A 20,461-nucleotide genomic window follows, 5' to 3' on the forward strand; every position below is an offset into this window, starting at 1 on the left:
ATGTTTTTTCCATACAGAGTGGATCAGTCTATTGGGCAGCTGCCAGTCTTGCTTCTCAGTGTGCCTTTCCTTCCTCCACTTCCATGGTCATGTTGAGGCCCCTCTTTTAATGACAATGAGGCCACACTCATGCTGATCTTCTGATGGTAGCATGGGGACGCAAATGCTTCTCTTTTGATGGTGACATGGAAACACACTGGCTGATCTCCTGATGGTGACATAGCATTGCACAGGCTGGATTTTGACTCAGTCACACAGCCCTGTCTGGGCCTTACAAACACTGTCTGAGTCTTGACTGTTTCTGCCCAGAGCAACTGTAGAGAGATCCACTGCAGGTTCATAGACACCAGGGTCCACAGATTACTCTCCTCGTTCTTTTCGCCTGGATGTTCCAATACACAGTGGTCATGCTGCACCTTGCTGCTCCTGGACAAACACTCATCTTGCAGGATTGGCAGACTCCTTCCCTCTCTCATCATGCAGGCAGGCTGCTGGCTGCTTTAGGTCAGATATATAGCTCTACCTTGTTTTGCTTTTCTAAGTGGTGTATTCTAAATGGGAAGGGTGTGCCCAGAACAGGGCCCTGTGCTTAGTCTAAAACCAGACTTAAGATATATCTCTTGGATGAGTCTCCTAAAGCTGAAACCAATTTGATGTTGCTTTTGTTCATTTGGGCGTGGCCTTGCAGTTTGGGCTATACTTCCCTTTTTGGGTCAGGGACAAGGCTGCTTTATATATAATAATAATGGTGTATGTCTCGAAAGACATAGCGAGTATAAAATGGTGAGCTGGAATGACGACAAGAGTAACTACTGGTGGTGACATCTACACATTCAGCCAATTAGACTTTTGTTTTTATGGACTTTAGCTCTTCCAGTCATGCCTACAGTGAGGGAAAATAAACATGCTCATTTAAACCCACTTGGATTGAAGTACAAAGGTGTTCTACTTAGGGCCTGATTAGGAATTTAGGTGTTTAACCACTGATAAAGAACGATATCACGAGGTACATTATTTATCAGGTGAACAAAATAACACCTATTATGAGATTGGGGGATTAGAATGTGGATTTTGGTGTTTAATGCACCAAAATACTCATGATACAGTAAATACTGTATGCTTTTCACCCATTGCATGTCGGCACGTTTGATCTGCCGAAACTGAATGAAAAAACAAACTCGTTATTCCAACCCATATGTAAACGGGGCTTTACCCACAGGTCAGAATTAACCAAGACACTGGTAATAAGTACATTTATTATTTCTGTGCAGTAGAAATAGGCTGCTAAATTAATGTAGCCTAACATATGTATTACACTTATGTTCACGTAACTCTCGAAGACTTACCTTTTCTATTTTATTTAAATACGTCTAATAGGCCAGCTGATCACTCATTTGGGTTTCTATATCGATATTACATGCCTGATAGCCCATTGCGGGCACTTAATTTTAGATGGATCCCGTCATGACATTCCTGTAAACTGACTGATCTGAGCTACCTAAATATAGGCTCCATGTTACACTAAATAGATTTGATTTCCACCTATCGCACATAGCACTGATATTTCAAATACGTTTATAAAACTTTGCCGTTTAAATATATACAACTCTGCTGTTTGGATATTGAATATACCACTATGTGTTAATGCTAACCGGTATTCATTATTCGGTTCACAGGTGAGAACACTGCAATTAAATACACATATTTTCGAACCCAGTATACGAAACCCGAAACAGTCTCGCTGCAGAGCTACGCAAAAGAGAACGTGGTGAACTGCGCCGAACAAATTAAGCAGAAGATGATACAGCTCGTCCAACAAAATTCATTTATCAAAAGGGCAGGTTGCCCAGTTGTCTGATTTCAAATCTAAAAGTAATGAATATTACCAGCAGCATAGTGGCAAACAATGCCAAAATACATAATAATTTCAGCAAGCATAGATGTTTAACTTTCTTTTTTCACTTGCTCTGCCTTCTCCTGATTTCAAATCTAAAAGTATACAAATTAACAACATAATGTCTAGAAGCACGCATCATATTGTAGTGATCACTACAGGACAGCTCTTTATTATAGCTGCCCAAACAAACTCAAAACTAGAAACCAGAGAGATTATTTAAACTGTTTAGTGCATGCCGTCAAATATTTGAACGTTGGAAATAAGGATATTTTGTGAAGCAACGCCTAGCGACGAGTCTCTCTCTATAAGTGAAGGCCTGGTGAAAGATGTAAAACAAAATATTTCTAAATTGATAACGTAAAGCTATTTTTTTAAGCGATGTATTGGCAATAAAGAAATAATCTTTAGAGAAAGTTCTGAAAACGAACTAAAGTATTTTGTATAAGTGGGTACATTAATTTTTTCATAATAGCCAAACTGGGACAGATAATATATAGTTCCCGGGAAGTGCTCTGAAGTTGTGCCCTGCATTATTGTCAGGATGTATATCGAGGGCAATCTTTATCGAAAATTCATGAAATGCAACACAGCAAGCCACCTTGCTGTGCTGGGCTGAGTGAAAAGGAATGGGCAGAAATGTGTTGTATTTACTATTTCTCCAGCACATTCTTGTCTTTTCCTATCACTGGCACACGTTTGGCTGCCTAGTTCCAATGTAGGCCTCCTTGCAACATGATGCAAGGGTGCCTGTGTTGCAGGCAGGATTGTTTTTGTGCAGGATGGCACACCGCCCTGCACAAAAACAATTATCTGATGCGTTTTCCTCTCTCTAAGTGCACTGCAGAATGCAGCACACTTAGAGGAAACAACAAGGAGAAATTAAACTATTTCTCCTTGTTGCGCCTCTGGTGGGGAGGCATACAATTCTGATGCATTCCCAGGTCTACCAATGTTAGCAAGTTTGGGAGTGAATCCGAATCCATGAGTGGATGCATGGGAACACCCACACTCCATCCATGGTATGCTTTCCTTAGGCAGATTAATGCAAGGCAGCAATTTGACCTTACACTGCTTGATAAATTTAATGTAGGTTTTGAATCACTCTTGAATCTCCTTGCATGGCACAAGGGTTATTCAAAACTTTGATAAATATACCCCTTAATAATTAGTAGAGAGCGAGAAATTGTATTTGTTGTTTTAAAGTCCTGGCTATCACTAATTCCATAGAATGCTGGCCTCAGCAGTGACCAGCAGTGTTTTCAACATCTTTGCCAATGTCAAGCAAGTTTGGTGCTGGGGAGCTCATCTGGCAGGAAGAATAGGCAACAGTTGTGTCAACTAGGGGCATATTTAAGAAAAGGGGTGCTGCATCCATTGCAGTGCCACTTTTCCTGCTCCTCTTATCGCCCCCCCTAACGCCACCATGTGTGCGCCGTATTTATCATACGGTGCACCATGGCAGTAATTAGGGAATTATCATAAACATTTTCGATGTTAGTTTGGGGCTTGGCAGGATTAGCATCAACATTTTTTATGCTAACCCTGCAAAGCAGATCGAGGCCCATTATAAATAATTGTGTGCCTTCTTTTAACGCCTGGTCAATACAGGCATTAAAAATTCTGCAAGAAATGGCACAAAGAAATCTTTCAGATTTCTTTGTCCCATTTTTTATGCCCCCCTAAAAGGGGAACACCCCCCCCCGCATATAATATGCTTGGCCCAGGCATAACGTGGCACATGGGGTTACAAAGTGGTGAAAAGCATGCATTGCACCACTTTGTAAATCTGGCGCAGCGATTTTTGAAGCCTAACGCAACATTAGCGTAAAAAGAATTACGCTAATGTGGTGCAAGAGCTTCTTAAATCTGGGCCATAGTCTTCCAAGCTTTCTTTCTAAGGACTGCTTTTCTTATTAATAATGGTCTCGCATCCATAAGGACCATCCCAATACTGCTCCAGTTTTGTACAGAGATGAAGATTCTCCTTTTTAAAGAGCCTTGTATCAGGATGCAGTAAACCAGCTACCCTTCCAATCACATGCTGACTAAGGGCCCGATTTAGAGTTTGGCAGAGTGAGTTACTCCGTCACAAACATGACGGATTTCCCATCTGTTGCATCACAATTCCATTATAGCCAATGGAACTTGTAATACTGCGGACAGAATATCCGTAACGTTTGTGACTCTAAATCACTCTAAATCAGGCCCTAAATCTTTACCTTGGACCTTGTATAGTGCCTTGATGCTATAGGCTAGGTTTGTGCTACACAAATAGCAATATAACCACATGAATTAGTAGCAGGATGTGCAATAATCATTAATGAATTGATGTTTAGGAGAGCATTCATATATAGTGCCTTGAAGTAGAGATATCATTAGTGCAATGAAGTGTAGCTATATAAGTGTTTAGGAGTACAGGCATCACTTGTGCCTAGGAGTGGTGATCATTCATGCATGGTCCCAGCTGGGTAGTGTTCACCATCATTATGGTAGCCGGGTATGGTGCTTGTTATTACTCATTAATCATTAAAAAGCTTTAGTCTGATATTTGCAATAAAGTATATTTAAAAACATATAGCTGCTTCATTTGTCTTCCATGTAACCATGCATTATGATTAATGCCCTTCCCATTCCATGTTACCCAGTCACAAATGAGGAGTCACTTTACCAACCTGCCTTCTCCATCTCTTTGCAACTGAATACATCTGCATTGGAAGCATACAGCAATTGGGACGTCTCTTGCTATTTTTGCGAAGTATCTCTGCCAATTCCACCAGCCACCCTATGGGTTTACTGTAGGTATCTAAATTATATCACCATTTTAACGGTAGATACTGTTCTTGTTGAACCACACACAGCATCCGGGTCAACTCCACGGAAACCGCTAAGTGAAGAAGAAGACTTGGAGAAGGTGGAACAACACTAGAGGCTGTGGGAAGACTGAGGACTGTGAAGTCATGTGGTGGTTCATGGTGGAGATATGGATGAATGCATGGGCCAATAGAGGATGCCAACAAGGCTAATGGAGATATTATTTGTAATACATAAGGAATACATAGCAGGCTGATGAAGAGAAAGGCTGTCAGCAGTTGCTGAGGTTGATGGTCATAAGTGAGATGTGGGAGATAGTGATGTTAATTGGAAGAATTACAGGATAGAAATGAGAAGACTTGGGAGGATCATGGTAATATATGGAGTATCAGTAAATGCATATAGGGTGCTAATGAGGAGACATGAACCCTTGGATATAATATGCAAGCTGATGAGGAGATATGGCAAAACATGGGGTAGCAATGAGATTGAAAGGGAAACATTTGTGGGTCAGTACAGAACAAGGTAGGAAAGAAAGATGGGAGTTTGACTTTCACAATTGGGTTCATTCATAACACTATGGTGGTCATTACAACCCTTGCGGTTGCTGTTAAAGCGGAGGTAAGACCGCCAACAGGCCGGCTGAAAAAAAAATGGAATCACGACCGTGGCGGAAACCGCCAACAAAGACAGCCACTTTAACACTCCGACTGCCACGGCGGTACAAACAAACAGCGCGGCGGTCACCGCCAACAGACAGGTGGGAGACAATGTACCGTCCACAGTATCACAACCTACCAACCCGCCACCTTTTCCGGGGCGGATTCACCGCGAACAAAAACACGGCGGAAACTGGACTTTGAAGGGAAAACGCTCACCTCTACACACCCCACGAGCAACCAGGACGCCATGGAACCAGAGTTTCACATTTTTCCAGCCTTTATCTTCTTGCTCCTCTACCAGGAGCACGAACGCTGGCGACGAAGACCACGGTGAGTACTACACCTACGACACAGGGGAGGGAAAAAACAGGGACACATACACGCAACACACAACACCCCCACCATCACTGATGACAACACACACACTTATACAGCATGAAACATTACATTTACGCCCCCCAACCTTCCTGGAAGAATGCAAAGACAAAAGAAAATGAGTGTAACCTTTGTAATCTATTAAAATCCAGTACGCAAAAATGTATATACACTATAAACAAATATATACATCAAGAATAGAAGTCCAGGTATTGCACCATTTAATTCCATGGAACATTGGGCCCACACTGCATGGGCGAGGCCCACAAAAGATACCCGAACATGACGGAGATAACACTGCAGGGGCATCAGATAAAAATAAAACAGGCACCTCAGGGGGAAGGGAAAGGGAGGCACCTCAGCCGGTTAAGTGCACGACGCCAAATCCACGACGGGGTCACATGCCCAAAAGCCACATTCTCACAAGTCTCTACAGTGGGTGGTTTGCCCACTGTACAATCCTGGGGAGTGCAAAGCCACAGTCTCACAAGTATCTACAGTGGGTGGTTTGCCCACTGTACAGTCCTGGGGAGTGCAAAGCCACGGTCTCTCAAGTCTCTACAGTGGTTGGTTTGCCCACTGTACATTCCTGGGGAGTGCAAAGCCACAGTCTCACAAGTCTCTACAGTGGGTGGTTTGCCCACTGTACAATCCTGGGGACTGCAAAGCCACAGTCTCTCAAGTGGATAACAGTCTCCACTGGTTCTAGAGTAAGCTTTGTGCCCAGAGTGCTTCATCCTGCCAAGGACATAGGTAGTGGATGCCTTTCTCAACTGGTTTTGAAGGGGGCTTTGTTCCCAGAGTGCTTCATCCTGCCAAGGACAGAGGTAGTGGATGCCTTTCTCCACTGGTTCTGGAGGGGGCTTTGTGCCCAGAGTGCTTCATCCTGCCAAGGACAGAGGTAGCGGATGTAAATCTCCACTGGTTCTGGAGGGGGACTAATCCTGCTCGTGGCGGTTACAGTAGAGTCAGTGCTCTTGGCACTCATGGGCCAGCGGTGCTTGTGGCGGCAGTGTCCTGTTCAGCGGTGCTTTTGGCGGCAGTGTCCTGTTCAGCAGTGCTTGGTGCGGCGGTGTCCTGTTCAGCAGTGCTTGTGGCGGCGGTGTCCTGTTCAGCGGTGCTGGTGGCGGCGCTGTCCTGTTCAGCAGTGCTGGTGGCGGCAGGTGTCCTTGGCAGCAGTGCTTGTGGCGGCGGTGTCCTGTTCAGCAGTGCTGGTGGCGGCGGTGTCCTGTTCAGCGGTGCCGGTGATGGCAGGTGTCCTTGGCAGCGGTGCTTGTGGCGGCGGTGTCCTGTTCAGCAGTGCTTGTGGCGGCGGTGTCCTGTTCAGCGGTGCTGGTGGCGGCAGGTGTCCTTGGCAGTGGTGCTTGTTGCCGCAGTGTCCTTGGCAGCGGTGCTTGTGGCGGCGGTGTCCTTGGCAGCGACTCAGCTGCTGGCGGTCCTATCTGGGCCTGCAGGGCTGGTGCTGGGGGTCCTGTTTGGGCCAGCAGGGCTGGTGCTATCGATCCTGTCTGGGCCTGTGGGGCTGGTGCTGGCGGTCCTGTCTGGGCCAGCGGAGCTGGTGCTGGCGGTCCTGTCTGGGCCAGCGGGGCTGGTGCTGGCGGTCCTGTCTGGGTCAGCGGGGCTGGTGCTGGCAGTCGCCTCCTGGCTAGCGGGACTGCTGCTGCTGGTCCTGTCTTGGCCAGCAGGGCTGCTGCTGGCGGTCCTGTCTGGGCCTGTGGGGCTGGTGCTGGCGGTCGCCTCCTGGCCAGCGGGGCTGGTGCTGACGGTCCTATCTGGGCCAGCAGGGCTGGTGCTGGCGATCCTGTCTGGGCCAGCGGGGCTGGTGCTGGCGGTCACCTCCTGGCCAGCGTGGCTGCTGCTGGCGGTCCTGTCTGGGCCAGCGGGGCTGCTGCTGGTGGTCCTGTCTGGGCCAGCGGGGCTGGTGCTGGCAGTCGCCTCCTGGCCAGTGGGGCTGCTGCTTGCGGTCCTCTCTTGGCCTGCGGGCCTGCTGCTGGCTAAATTCTGGGCAGCAGGGCTGATGGTGGTCATCTCTGCCGTGCTGCTCTTCCCAGACTTGCCGGGTTTCTTGTGCCCCTTCCCCACCTTGGAAGGTGTCGCAGCTGACTCCACATTCCCACCTGTACCCCTGGGAGCGGCTTTGCTGGCTGTTGTCTTCCCCCTCTCCCGCCAGGCACTGGCCAACTTTTGATGCTTGACAGGTGGGGGGTCTGTCTGTGTTGTGGCTCCTTGCCACACTGGCTGCCCTGCTGCCTGGTGCACTCCAGAATCCGGTGACTACTGGCACCACTGGTCCCGCCGCTGTTGTGGCTGAGGTGCTAGGTTGGGACCCGGAGAGTCGGGCCCTAGGAGACTGACGGGGTGGGAGAGGTGAGGGAAAGAGGACAAGGGTGGCCAGGAAAAGTTTCTTAGGAACACTGGGACGGGTAGCTGGAGGGGGTTTGGGAGTGGAGGAAGAGTTTGTGGTGGTAGGACGTGTCCGTTTTGTGACTTTGGGTGAAGGTGCATGCGCTGGAGGCTGTCGTGAGGTGGATGGCTGTTGGGTGGGTGTGTGGCTGTGTTTGTGTACCTTGGGAGGTGGCGTCACAGACACACTGGGAGAGGACACAGGTGTCCTTGGCAGCGTTGCTTGTGGCGGCGGTGTCCTGTTCAGCAGTGCTGGTGGCGGCGGTGTCCTGTTTAGCGGTGCTGGTGATGGTAGGTGTCCTTGGCAGCGGTCCTTGTGGCGGCGGTGTCCTGTTCAGCTGTGCTTGTGGCGGCAGTGCCCTGTTCAGTGGTGCTGGTGGCGGCAGGTGTCCTTGGCAGCGGTGCTTGCCGCGGTGTCCTTGGCAGCGGTGCTTATGGCGGCGGTGTCCTTGGCAGCGACTCAGCTGCTGGCGGTCCTGTCTGGGCCTGCGGGGCTGGTGCTGGGGGTCCTGTCTGAGCCAGCAGGGCTGGTGCTGTCGGTCCTGTCTGGGCCTGTGGGGCTTGTGCTGGCGGTCCTGTCTGGGCCAGCGGGGCTGGTGCTGGCGGTCCCGTCTAGGCCAGCGGGGCTGGTGCTGGTGGTCCTGTCTGGGCCAGCGGGGCTGGTGCTGGCGGTCCGGTCTAGGCCAGCGGGGCTGGTGCTGGCGGTCCTGTCTGGGTCAGCGGGGCTGGTGCTGGCTGTCGCCTCTTGGCTAGCGAGGCTGCTGCTGCTGGTCCTGTCTGGGCCAGCAGGGCTGCTGCTGCGGTCCTGTCTGGGCCTGCGGGGCTGGTGCTGGCGGTCCTGTCTGGGCCAGCGGGGCTGGTGCTGGCGGTCCTATCTGGGCCAGCAGGGCTGGTGCTGGCGATCCTGTCTGGGCCAGCGGGGCTGGTGCTGGCGGTCACCTCCTGGCCAGCGGAGCTGCTGCTGGTGCTCCTGTCTGGGCCAGTGGGGCTGGTGCTGGCGGTTGCCTCCTGGCCTGTGGGGCTGCTGCTGGCGGTCCTGTCTGGGCCTGAGGGCCTACTGCTGGCTGGATCCTGGGCAGCGGGGCTGATGGTGGTCGTCTCCGCTGTGCTGCTCTTCCCAGACTTGCCTGGTTTCTTGTGCCCCTTCCCCACCTTGTAAGGTGTCGCAGCTGACTCCACATTCCCACCTGTACCCCTGGGAGCAGCTTTGCTGGCTGTTGTCTTCCCCCTCTCCCGCCGGGCACTGGCCAACTTTTGATGCTTGACAGGTGGGGGTCTGTCTGTGTTGTGGCTCCTTGCCACACTGGCTGCCCTGCTGCCTGGTGCACTCCAGAATCCGGTGACTACTGGCACCACTGGTCCCGCCGCTGTTGTGGCTGAGGTGCTCGGTTGGGACCTGAAGAGTCGGGCCCTAGGAGACTGACGGGGTGGGGGAGGTGAGGGAAAGAGGTCAAGGGTGGCCAGGAAAAGTTTCTTAGGAACACTGGGGCGGGTAGCTGGAGGGGGTTTGGGAGTGGAGGAAGAGTTTGTGGTGGTAGGAGGTGTCCGTTTGGTGACTTTGGGTGAAGGTGCATGCGCTGGAGGCTGTCATGAGGTGGATGGCTGTTGGGTGGGTGTGTGGCTGTGTTTGTGTACCTTGGGAGGTGGCGTCACAGACACACTGGGAGAGGACACAGGGGATGTGTGAATGGTAGTGGGGTGGTGAGTGCACGTGAGTGGGGTGTGGTGGTGGGTGTGCTGGTGATGGAAGTAGTGGCTGTAGATGTAGTGCATGCAGGTGTGAGTGGAGACAAGACTGGGAGGGATGAGGGAGACGAGGAAGAGGGGGACACAGTGGAGGCAGTGGATGTTACTATGTCTGCATGTGTGTGATGCTTGCGTGAGTGCCTGTGGGATGTGTGGCACTTATGTTTGCCTGAGCTTCCTTTGTGTGTTGAGGTGCATGCATGCTGGTCTGATGGTGTGTTTGGGGTAGGCTGAGGTACAGAGGATTGGGTCTGGGTGGAGGAAGTTGGAGGGGGGAGGCTAGAGACAGGGACAATGGCTGCCATCAGTGCTGAGGCCAGAGTCTGAAAAGCTCACTGAAGGGCTGCCTGACCAGAATGAATGCCCTCCAGGAATGCATTGGTTTGTTGCAACTGCCTCTCTACACCCTGGATGGCATTCAAAATGGTAGACTGCCCAACAGTGAGGGACCCGAGGAGGTCAATGGCCTCCTCACTGAGGGCAGCAGGGGTGATTGGGGCAGGGCCTGAGGTGCCTGTGGTGAAGAAGATGCCCACCCTCCTGGGTGAGTGGGCATGGGGCAAAGGCTGAGGGGCAGCAGGGAGGGCGGTGCTGGAGGGGGGGTGGTGGCTGTACCTGTAGATGCGGGGGCACAGACGGGGCTGCCACCACAAGGGAACTCCCATCAGAGGACGAGTCCATATCACTGGTGTCAGCTCCTGTCCCCGCCGTGGAGCTCCCCTCGCCCTCCGTCCCACTGGTGGCTTCAGACTCTATTGTCTCGCCCTCCAGGGCCATGTGGGATGCAGATCCCTCCTGCTCCGGTGCCTCTGCTCCTCCGCCTGATGATGCTAATTCACACATGTACAGGGAGACCACAAAAAGGGGGGGAAGACTGAAGAAAAACATGTTGAGTGCATGCATTAACGCTACCGTTGGCGGACACGACAGACACAGAGGCCCCCTGCACTATGCCACACACTTGGGGTCCACTATACAATCCCTGGGACACGGCCTACACGGCTATGGCCGATATCTGCACACATGGATGTCACAGGAGCCTGACTAGGTGTAGTTGGCACTGTACCCAGGTGGGGTGGGGTGCCACAGGGTCTGCCTGAAAAAGGGGACTTAACTAGCACACTCGCCCTGGCCTAGGGAAACACACAGCCCACCTCCCCCACCCAGACACCTCCACTGCACGCTGAATCAGCAAAATGAGTGTGTACTCACCCCCTTGTTGCTGCTGTGATGCCCTCAAGCGCCCATCCAACTCCGGGTACGCCACCGCCAGAATCCTGAACATCAGGGGGGTCATGGTGCGACGGGCACCCCTCCCACGTTGGGACACCATCCCCAGCTTGGCCTCCGCCGTCTTCTTGCTTCAGCGGCGAATGTCCTCCCATCTCTTCCGGCAGTGGGTGCTCCGTCTGTGATAGACCCCCAGGGTCTGGACGTCCTTGGCGATGGCACGCCAAATATCCTTCTTCTGGTGGGCGCAGTCCTACATGAATTGTACAGAGGAAAAAGAGAAGTTATTACCAACTGCACCGTCACAGTCATTGGCCCGCATCCCTATCCTTGCCATGTGGCACATGCACTCTCCGTCGTTTCATGCACTCATCATTCTCCCCACCCCTATCTTTCATCTGCACCACTCCACACAGGACATATAGCATGCTCCCAGTGTACTTACCTGTTTGTCTGGAGGACCGTAGAGTAGCGTGTACTGGGGGAGGACCCCATCCACAAGTTTCTCCAACTCCTCTGTGCTGAAGGCAGGGGCCCTTTCCCCAGACGCACAAGCCATTGTCTCTTCCAGACTGAGGTCACAGCTGCACTTGCAGAGTAGGTCCTCTCCTGTCGAAGATCAGGTATCGAGTGATTGAAGTGATAGAAAATGGCGGTCACGTCTGTGGCGGTGCGCACCGTCACCACCGGCGTACATCGTCATTGGCTCCTGGGACCCATAGGGTCCAATGTTAACCAATGCAGCATTGAGCCGCGGTATTCGACCACCTACCGCGACAGTGTACAACGCCAGCACAGTTACCTGACATCCCATTGTCCCACTTTACAGGTCAGGCAGCTGCCATTTCAGGGGCCCACATGGCTTTCTTTTAACTGCGTCACACATACCTAGGCCTTGCCTCAACACTCATACAGGCAATATTCAGGTTATAAATGGTTTTCTGAGTAAGCTGTTTTATGTACCTCTGAGTTGGTTGACTCTGTACTCGCTGTTGTCCTTCATAGGCACTGTCCGCTGGGACATGTGAGGAGATGGTGGCATCCTCCGGTGTACAGACCGCTGGTGGACCTGTCAACAATGGAGGAAAGAAATTTGATCATCACCTACAGGCTTGATCATGCCACAATCCTGGAACTGTGTGCCCAGTTGGAGCCAGACATGATGTCAGCTATCTGCCATCCCACAGAAATCCCCCCTCAAGTGCAGGTGCTGTCAGTACTCTATTTCCTCGCAAGTGGGTCTTTTCAAACTACAGTGGCCATAGCATCAGGGATGGCCCCGCCTATTTTTTCCAACGTGTTGTCCAGAGTGTTGTCTGCCCTGCTGAAACACATGCGGAGCTACATCATTTTCCCTCAGGTGGAGGATTTGCCTACAGTGACAGGTGACTTCTATGCCCTGGGACATATCCCCAACATCGTAGGTGCCATTGATGGGACACATGTGGCTTTGGTCCCCCCCCACAGGAGTGAACAGGTGTACAGAAACCGGAAGAGTTATCATTCGATGAATGTGCAGATGGTGTGTTTGGCCGACCAGTACATCTCTCATGTTAATGCCAAATTCCCTGGCTGAGTGCATGACGTTTAGATCCTGCGGAATAGCAGCATCCCTTATGTGATGGGTCAACTCCAGAGGCACCGTGGATATCCCTACAGGTTAGTGTGTGTCTAACAGTTGTCCCTCGCCATTTTCAGGTGACTCTGGTTACCCCAACCTGTCATTACTAGTGACCCCAGTGAGGAATCCCAGGACAAGGGCAGAGGAACGCTACAATGAGGCCCATGGGCGAACTAGGACGATTATAGAGCGGACCTTCGGCCTCCTGAAGGCCAGGTTCCGGTGCCTCCATATGACATGTGGTTCCCTATTCTACTCACTAAAGAAGGTGTGCCAGATCATCGTGGCCTGCTGTATGATTCACAACTTAGCTTTGCGACGACAGGTGCCTTTTCTGCAGGAGGATGGTCCAGATGGAGGTGTTGCGGCAGCTGTGGAGCCTGTGGACAATGAAGACGAGGAAGCAGAAGAAGAGGATATCGACAACAGGAACTCTGTGATCCTGCAATACTTCCAGTGAGACACAGGTAAGAAGACAAACCTGCCTACTACATGTACTTTAACACTACTACCTCTCTACTGTCTGTCCTTTTCACCCAGTGTATGGTCACTGAGTTGTCACTTTCCCTTACGATTACACAGATGTGGGTATCACTGTGTGACATCTGCTTTGTTTCATCATGGACTAGAGCTGTGTGACATAGGTATGTTGACATTACATTTGAAAGAGCATTTTGTCACTGAAATTGCTAATACACTATTTCGAAATCACATTCAGACAGACACCAGATTGTTTTGTGCTTCAAGGGTGTTTATTTAAGTGCTCAATATTGGAGGGTGCTGTAGCATGGTGAGGGGTGATGTAGGAGGAATGTCCATGGCAGAGTCCAGTCTACTAGTCTCACAGGTGCATTGCCCAAAGGGGCATAGGAAGTGGAGCTGGGGCAGTTAGAGGATGGACAGGGTGACAAGGTGGGACAAAAGGATGCCATTCAGGGCGGTCTCATTTCTTGGCGGGGGTCTTGCGAGGTGGTTCTCCATCTGCAGGGGTTGGAGTGCTGGTGTGGTGGTCCTGTGGCGGTGCCTCCTGTCCACTAGCGCCGGTGGAGGTGGTGGGCTGTTCATCGTCCAGGCTAGTGTCAGGGGCCCCTTGTTGTGCCACAGTGTCCCTCCTGGTGTTGAGGACTTCCGTCAGCACCCCTACAATGGTGCCCAGGGTGGAATTGATGGATTTGAGTTCCTCCCTGAAGCCCAAATACTGTTCCTCCTGCAGCCGCTGGGTCTCCTGAAACTTGGCCAGTCCCGTTGCCATCGTCTCCTGGGAATTATGGTATGCTCCCATGATGTTGGAGAGGGCCTCGTGGAGAGTGCGTTTCCTAGGCCTGTCCTCCCCCTGTCGCACTGCAGCCCTCCCAGTTCCCCTGTTTCCCTGGGCCTCTGTCCCCTGAATGGTGTGCCCACTGCCACTGCCCCCATTCCCTGTTGTTGTTGGGGTGGGGGTTAGCCTGGGTTTCCTGTAGTGGTGGACACACTGCTGATTGACGTGTCCTGGGGACAGGGGTATGGGCCCGCTGGGTGGGTGCTGTGCTGGTGTTTCCAGAGAGGGGAAGCTCTGTTGTGGCCTGTGACTGTGTGAGGGGAACCAACTGTCCCAAGGTCCCAGATGGGCCGGGCTGGTCGTCTAGATCCAGTTGGACAGAGCTGCTGTCATCACTGTGGGCCTCTTCTGTTGGTGGTGTGGACATGTCTGGACCCTCCTGTGCGGTGACGTTGGGTAGGGGTCCTGCAGGGGTGTAAAAGCATGATTATTGTATCTGTATGTGCCATGGTGTGTAATGGGTGGGTGACCGTGTACCCCAGTGCTTGCATTCCTGTGTGGGACCTTGTGTGATGATGGTTTAGGGGAGTGTATGGGTATGTGCAGTGGCCATGCATTGGTGATGGGTGTCCATGCTTTGCTGTTGCATGCAGGCCTTGGTGTTGGGATGTGTGATTTGTGATATTGGGTCACTTGTGAGGAGTAGGAGTGATGGGGGTGAGGGCGAGGGTGGGGGTATGTGATGGCATGCAGGTAGGGTGGGGGATATAGTAGTTAAGGTTTGACTTACCAGAGTCCATTCCTCCAGCTACTCCTTCGAGGCCCTCAGGATGCAGAATCGCCAAGACTTGCTTCTCCCATGTTGTTAGTTGTGGGGGAGGAGGTGGGGGTCTGCCGCCATTCCTCTGTACGGCAAGGTGGTGTCTGGATACCATGGAATCCACCTTCCCCCGTAGGTCGTTCCACCTCTTCCTGATGTCATCCCTATTTCTTGGGTGCTGTCCCACTGCGTTGACCCTGTCCACCATTCTGCTCCATGGCTCCATCTTCCTAGCTATGGAGGTGTGCTGCACCTGTGATCCGAATAGCTGTGGCTCAACCCGGCTGATTTCCTCCACCATGACCCTGATCTCCTCCTCAGAGAACCTGGTGTGTCTTTGCCGTGCCATGGGGTGGTGTGGGTGATGTGTGGGGTGGTGTGTGTTGTGATATGTGGGGTGACATTTAGTGGTGTGTTGTGTGGGGTGTGTGGATGTTATGTGGGTGATGGTGTTGTGTGCCTGTAGATGCTTGGTTGTAGATTGTAGTATCTCTCTCTGGCCTTCTTTCGGATTTTGGTCGTAGGGGTTTTGGGTGATGTGAGTGTGTGTTTTATATTGTATTGAGTGTGTGGGAGTGGTGTGTGTATTTGTATCAGGTGTGTATATTTCGATTTGTCCAATGTGGATGTGTTTTGTAGGAGTGTGTGTATTTTGAGCGCAGAGGTGTGTACCGCCATTGGAATACCGTGGTTGAAAAACCGCTGCGTGGATTTGTGGGTCGTGATAGTGTGGGCGTATTCCTGTTGGCGTGACGGTAGAGGTTTTGTTTTCGCCAGTTTATCACTGACCTTTGGTGTGGCAGACCTGTGTGGGTGTCTCAATTTTGGCAGATTCCAAGCTGTGGGTCATAATGGCCGTGGCGGATTTCCGCGGCCGCGGTGGTGTGTTGGCGGTCTTCTGCACGGCAGTAAGCGGCTTTTACCGCCAATGTTGTAATGACCCCCTTTGTTTCAAACAGTATCTTAACTAATCATTAATAAGTAAAATCTGAGAAACTTTTGTAACATGTGATTGTTGGAACCTTGGACCCAAAGGGTTGAACCAGGTCACCGTCTTTAATGACAGTGGACTAACTGTCCCTGTCATGTGTACTAGGATGTAGAGTGGTAGCCCACTATGTTTCACTGATCATATAATCATGACTAGACCTTTTTATCTGTGTCTTGATATTAGTAACGACACTTTACTACATCCTAGATACAGATCTTTGCACTAATATCCCAGTGCATGTGTGTCTGTATGTATGTAGGTATGTAGCCTGCATGATACATGCATCATGTGTCAAAGAATCAGAGAGAAGAAGGCCTGTGGGTTCTAATGTGGAAACCCCTGACCTGCTCATGTCCACAAGATGGAGGTAAGGTTACCTTCCCAGACAGTGAAGGTTTACTAATGACATTCCTAAGACCAGAAGGAGGGGACCCAGACAATGAAGTGGAGAAGAGGAATTATGACCCCCCCTGTACTCATAAGAGCCCTTTTGCTGCAAAGAGCTGCTAATTATTGTACATGAAGTGCAGCCATTTGGTTTAGTGTGGTACTACAATATCAGTTTTTCACAGTGTGAAGGGTCCTTCAGAAGAATCCAGCTGTTTGCTCTCTTTCTGATCATTGTTAGTGTTTGCTGTTGATAGGGAGATTCAAAATGCTCACATCTCTTTGTGCCTCTGTTGTGAGTGCTCCATCCTGGAGACAACCTTGCTGTGAGGAGCATCACTCTAAACAGAGGTCGTCTATAGGACACCATGTTAAACGTAGGAACTGTTGACCCACTTGATCCAGATACAAAGTCTTTATGGCCATGTTCTACTGTGGCTGCCTGTGGCGCTGAGCAGGAGTGTGCCCGATCAAACTGCTGTTGCGGCTCAGCCGTGAAGCACCTAGAAGTGGCCCAAATGTGGCCATATGGCACAGAGACCGAAAGTGGACTGCATTGCAGTGAAATAATTGGAACACAATGTAGTGTCTTGTATGTTTTAGGGCAGAACCTTTTTGGAACCAAATGGACTCCGTATCAGTGTGATGTAATCACTAGAATAGAATGAAATGAAAGCTTGGTTTAGAATGTTGGAAGTTCATAGGTACACACAGAGGAATAAAGATGTGTGATTTACAGCTCCGTATGTGGCATAGTTATTGGTGGATACCCAGGCTGGGGAGGACGCTACACACTCTAACATTCCTCTCAAAGGTGCAGAAGAATGCAGGGCAGAAGTGGGGAATCAAAAGCAGCCCTGGCAAAAATGCTTAAACCAGCCTCACTTTTTCATCTCTCTGTTCAATCTTTCCCTATCCATGCATCCATTCTTTCTCCTCTCTTGTTCTCTTCTCTCAATCTTCTCCCTCTCTGATTACTTTATCTCTATCTTTCCTTTCCCTTCCGTCCTTTTCTCTCACTGTCTCTTGAAGCCTCCGAGTGTTTGCAGAAATTAAGCTCAGGAAGTTATGGGGTTGAAGAGCAGCACTGGGCTTTCAAAACAGGCCTCCAATAGCTCAGGGTCACTGGGGAAATACCAGGCGAAATAAAAAGCCTGCTCAGCTCTGGATCAGTGCAGTTCAGTTTTCCAGCGCAGCTGAATGCTAGGACCCGACCAAATGTCCAGGAGCCAAGTTCAATCAATCCCGTATAAAAAGTATTTGAATATATATATATAGAATATTTACAGCACTCAACTCATAGAGAGCAACTTATCACCAAAAATCTGCAAACACTCCCTACAATTTGGATGGGAATTTAAAGGTTAACTACTTTAAAAGATTTAGGGACTTATTTAGAGTTTGACATATAAGTTTCTTTAAAAATAACTTGACAGACATCCCTTCTGACTTAAATCAAATATGTTATAGTCAGTGGCACTCTAAACACAGGGGGCCGGATATGACAATTTGACAGACTACCCTGTCTGCCAAACTCTAGATGAGACCCTGACGTTCCTGTTGGAAACTGAATCAATCATGTTAAATAAATCCATGAGTGGTGATTTTTTTCTCAGAACTCATGCCCAGGATTTCTCCTGTGCTACTTTTTCTCCCCTACGTCTTAAGGGGCCTATTTAAAAGCCTCTAGCACCACCTTGCACCACATTAGCGTCTTTTTTTATGCTACTGTGGCCCAACAATGCCAAAATCCTCGTGCCATATCTACAAAGTGGCCAATGCATGCACCGCTCCACTCTGTAACCCTTTGCGCTACATTTTGCCTGTGCCAGGCATAATGTAGCGCAAAGGGGGCATTCCCCCATTAGGGGGGCTGAAAAAAGAGCGCTAGAAAATCTAACAAATTTCCCTGCATCACCTTTTTTGGCACTTTTAACGCCTGCTCAGAGCAGGCATTAAAAGAGGGCTTCCATTATTTATAATGGGCCCCAATATGTTGCCGCTACTCCTGCAGAGTACATCAATAGTGTCAATAAAAATGATGCTAATCCCCCTACCCTGCGTCATGGTGTGCAGTATCTTAGATATGGCGCACACATGGTGGTGATAGGAAGGCGCTAAGGGGCACAAGGAAAGGAGCGCCACTTTTTTTAAATATGCCCCTATGTCTCCAATTTTTAGACATTAGTCTGCAGAATATCATCTATGAGCTCCGTGGGAGTTAACCTTTCTAGGGAACCAAACACTCAACATCTGCAATCAATTACCAGTTGTTGGAAAGTAGTTTATGAGTAGGTACAGGTAGGTACCTACAGCTAATAATAAGGCCACAATCGCACATAAGGTTCAGTCAAGGTCTTAATAAATGAACCCTTGCTCAACCCTTGGTAGCTTGGCACATGAACAGTCAGGCTTAGGACACAGGTGGGTAAAGCATCTCATATCACCAAATAGTAAATAAGTAGCTCACATAAAAAATCAAACAGCAATTGTGAAACAGAGGAAACACTCTTGTGATAACAATGACACCAAAATGACACAATCCAATGTATGGAACAGGAGATATGTTTTTTTAAAGATTAAAAGTAAAACTAGCGCTTAGAAGCAAATAGCGTTCAAAGGGTTATGAAAGACAATGCTGGACTAGGACAAAATCGAGAGTTCAGGTTGTCCGCAATGTATGCTTTTACACTTACTTCCAGAAGAGTTTCATGGTGCAGGAATTTAGCCCACAGCACCAGCCAAGGGTTCAAAAGCTCTGATTTGCCTCTTGGGGTCGGGGACTACAATTCCCATGATGCACCTGTCCACCCAAGTAAACTCCAGGTGAAGCTTGTCATTTGAAGTTGTCCTTGCTGTTGATATTGTAGGTAGCCCTTCCAGCACTTTTCTACCTGTTGATGATCTGAGAGTCCACTCCATATCCTTTAAGTCCTTTTGTTGTGAAGACTTGTGAGTGCAACAGGTGCAGTCCTTATGAGTGCAGTCCTCTCTTGTGCAGTACAAGGGTCCAGCCGGGCAGTCCAGTTGTTTCCTTTAGGTCTTCAGAGGTCCAGAACACCAACCTAGGGTTCTGGAATCTCAGAATTTCTCCTTGGAATGTTGGGACTACAATTCCCACAATGCACCTGGCCAAATCCTTAAAGGGCCACTAAATGCTGTCCAACTGGGCTCTTCTGGCAGGAGTTGAAGCAGGTCAAGCTTGCTAGCTCCTTTACACCTGTCGCTTACAGGGAGTCCACTCCTGAATCCATTAAAAGCAGGCATATTCCTCCTATATGAAGCCCACCGTGTGGAGCAGGTGCTGTCCTTGTGAGTGCAGCTCTTCTTGGTGCAGGGTTTCTTGGTGAACTAGGGGTTCAGCAGTGCAGTCCTTCTTCTTATTCTTGTTACATGCAGAGTTCTGAGTTGCTTGGCAGCTCTCCTGTATTTATTCTTGCTTCTGGGGGGACAAGCTGGGGTCATTCCTCGCCAATGGGGTGCAGAGTGCCACCCTCATGTATAATAACCTCCTCCAAACCATGGTGTATTCTTGTCCCAGAAAGCACTGTTCTTTAAAATACAGAATTGAGAAAATCTCTACTGGAGCCTAAGGTCTGGCTTACCCATCCTACTGGTGTGCCTAACTGTCCGTAACACTCCACTTCCAGCTCCTCTGCTAATTAATTTACTAAGGCTCCCATCTGGCTGGTGGTGCAGGAAATAGGGGAGGTCTGGTTTCTGTCCCATCTGTCTTTCCCTCCTTTGAAGATCAGTTTATCCAACGAGCCCCCTTCCTGCTCCGGCATCTACTGCAGCAGTTCCCAGCAGGGCTAACTTTAGGTAACTTTAGAAAAGAGGTCTATAACTCCTTCCCTGTAATAGTTACGATAAATCTAAAATTGGCAATCTTAACTATTAATTTGACACATTGAATTATATTTTAGCTCACTCCTATCAAAGTAAGCCTTTGATAATGTAAGCCTTTTGCACTAATGCACTACAATGGGGTAAAGAGAAATTGGCTGTTTTTCCTTCACCAGAGCATATAAATCATTTTTTATAATGTCCCTGCTTACAGTTATAAGACACCCTGCGCCTGGTGCACCTAGGGGAGACCTTAGGGGTGACGAACATGTACAAATAAGGAATTTTAAGACTTTGGAAGTACCCTTAAATCCAATCTCGAATTTGCATATCATTTTAATTCAAAAGCAGCCTGAAAAGCAGGGCTGACTTTTAAAATGTCAGCTGTCCACACAGTAGCACACACTTAAGTGT

At 49.8% G+C, this 20,461-nt stretch overlaps 1 protein-coding gene across 2 annotated transcripts in view; it reads left to right on the forward strand.

Annotated features, from left to right (window-relative positions):
- The window catches only part of LOC138246151 (cytosolic phospholipase A2 gamma-like), a 643,618-nt gene extending 639,146 nt beyond the window's left edge, over positions 1–4,472 (forward strand). For both annotated transcript variants that reach the window (XM_069200429.1, XM_069200431.1), the window contains exon 15: positions 1,677–4,472. In XM_069200429.1, coding sequence (XP_069056530.1) covers positions 1,677–1,858 — 182 coding nt within the window. In that variant the 3' untranslated portion in view covers positions 1,859–4,472. The remainder of the gene's footprint in view (positions 1–1,676) is intronic.
- Positions 4,473–20,461: the final 15,989 nt, after the last annotated feature.

The sequence above is a fragment of the Pleurodeles waltl genome, chromosome 7, assembly GCF_031143425.1.
Source record: "Pleurodeles waltl isolate 20211129_DDA chromosome 7, aPleWal1.hap1.20221129, whole genome shotgun sequence".
NCBI lineage: Eukaryota > Metazoa > Chordata > Amphibia > Caudata > Salamandridae > Pleurodeles > Pleurodeles waltl.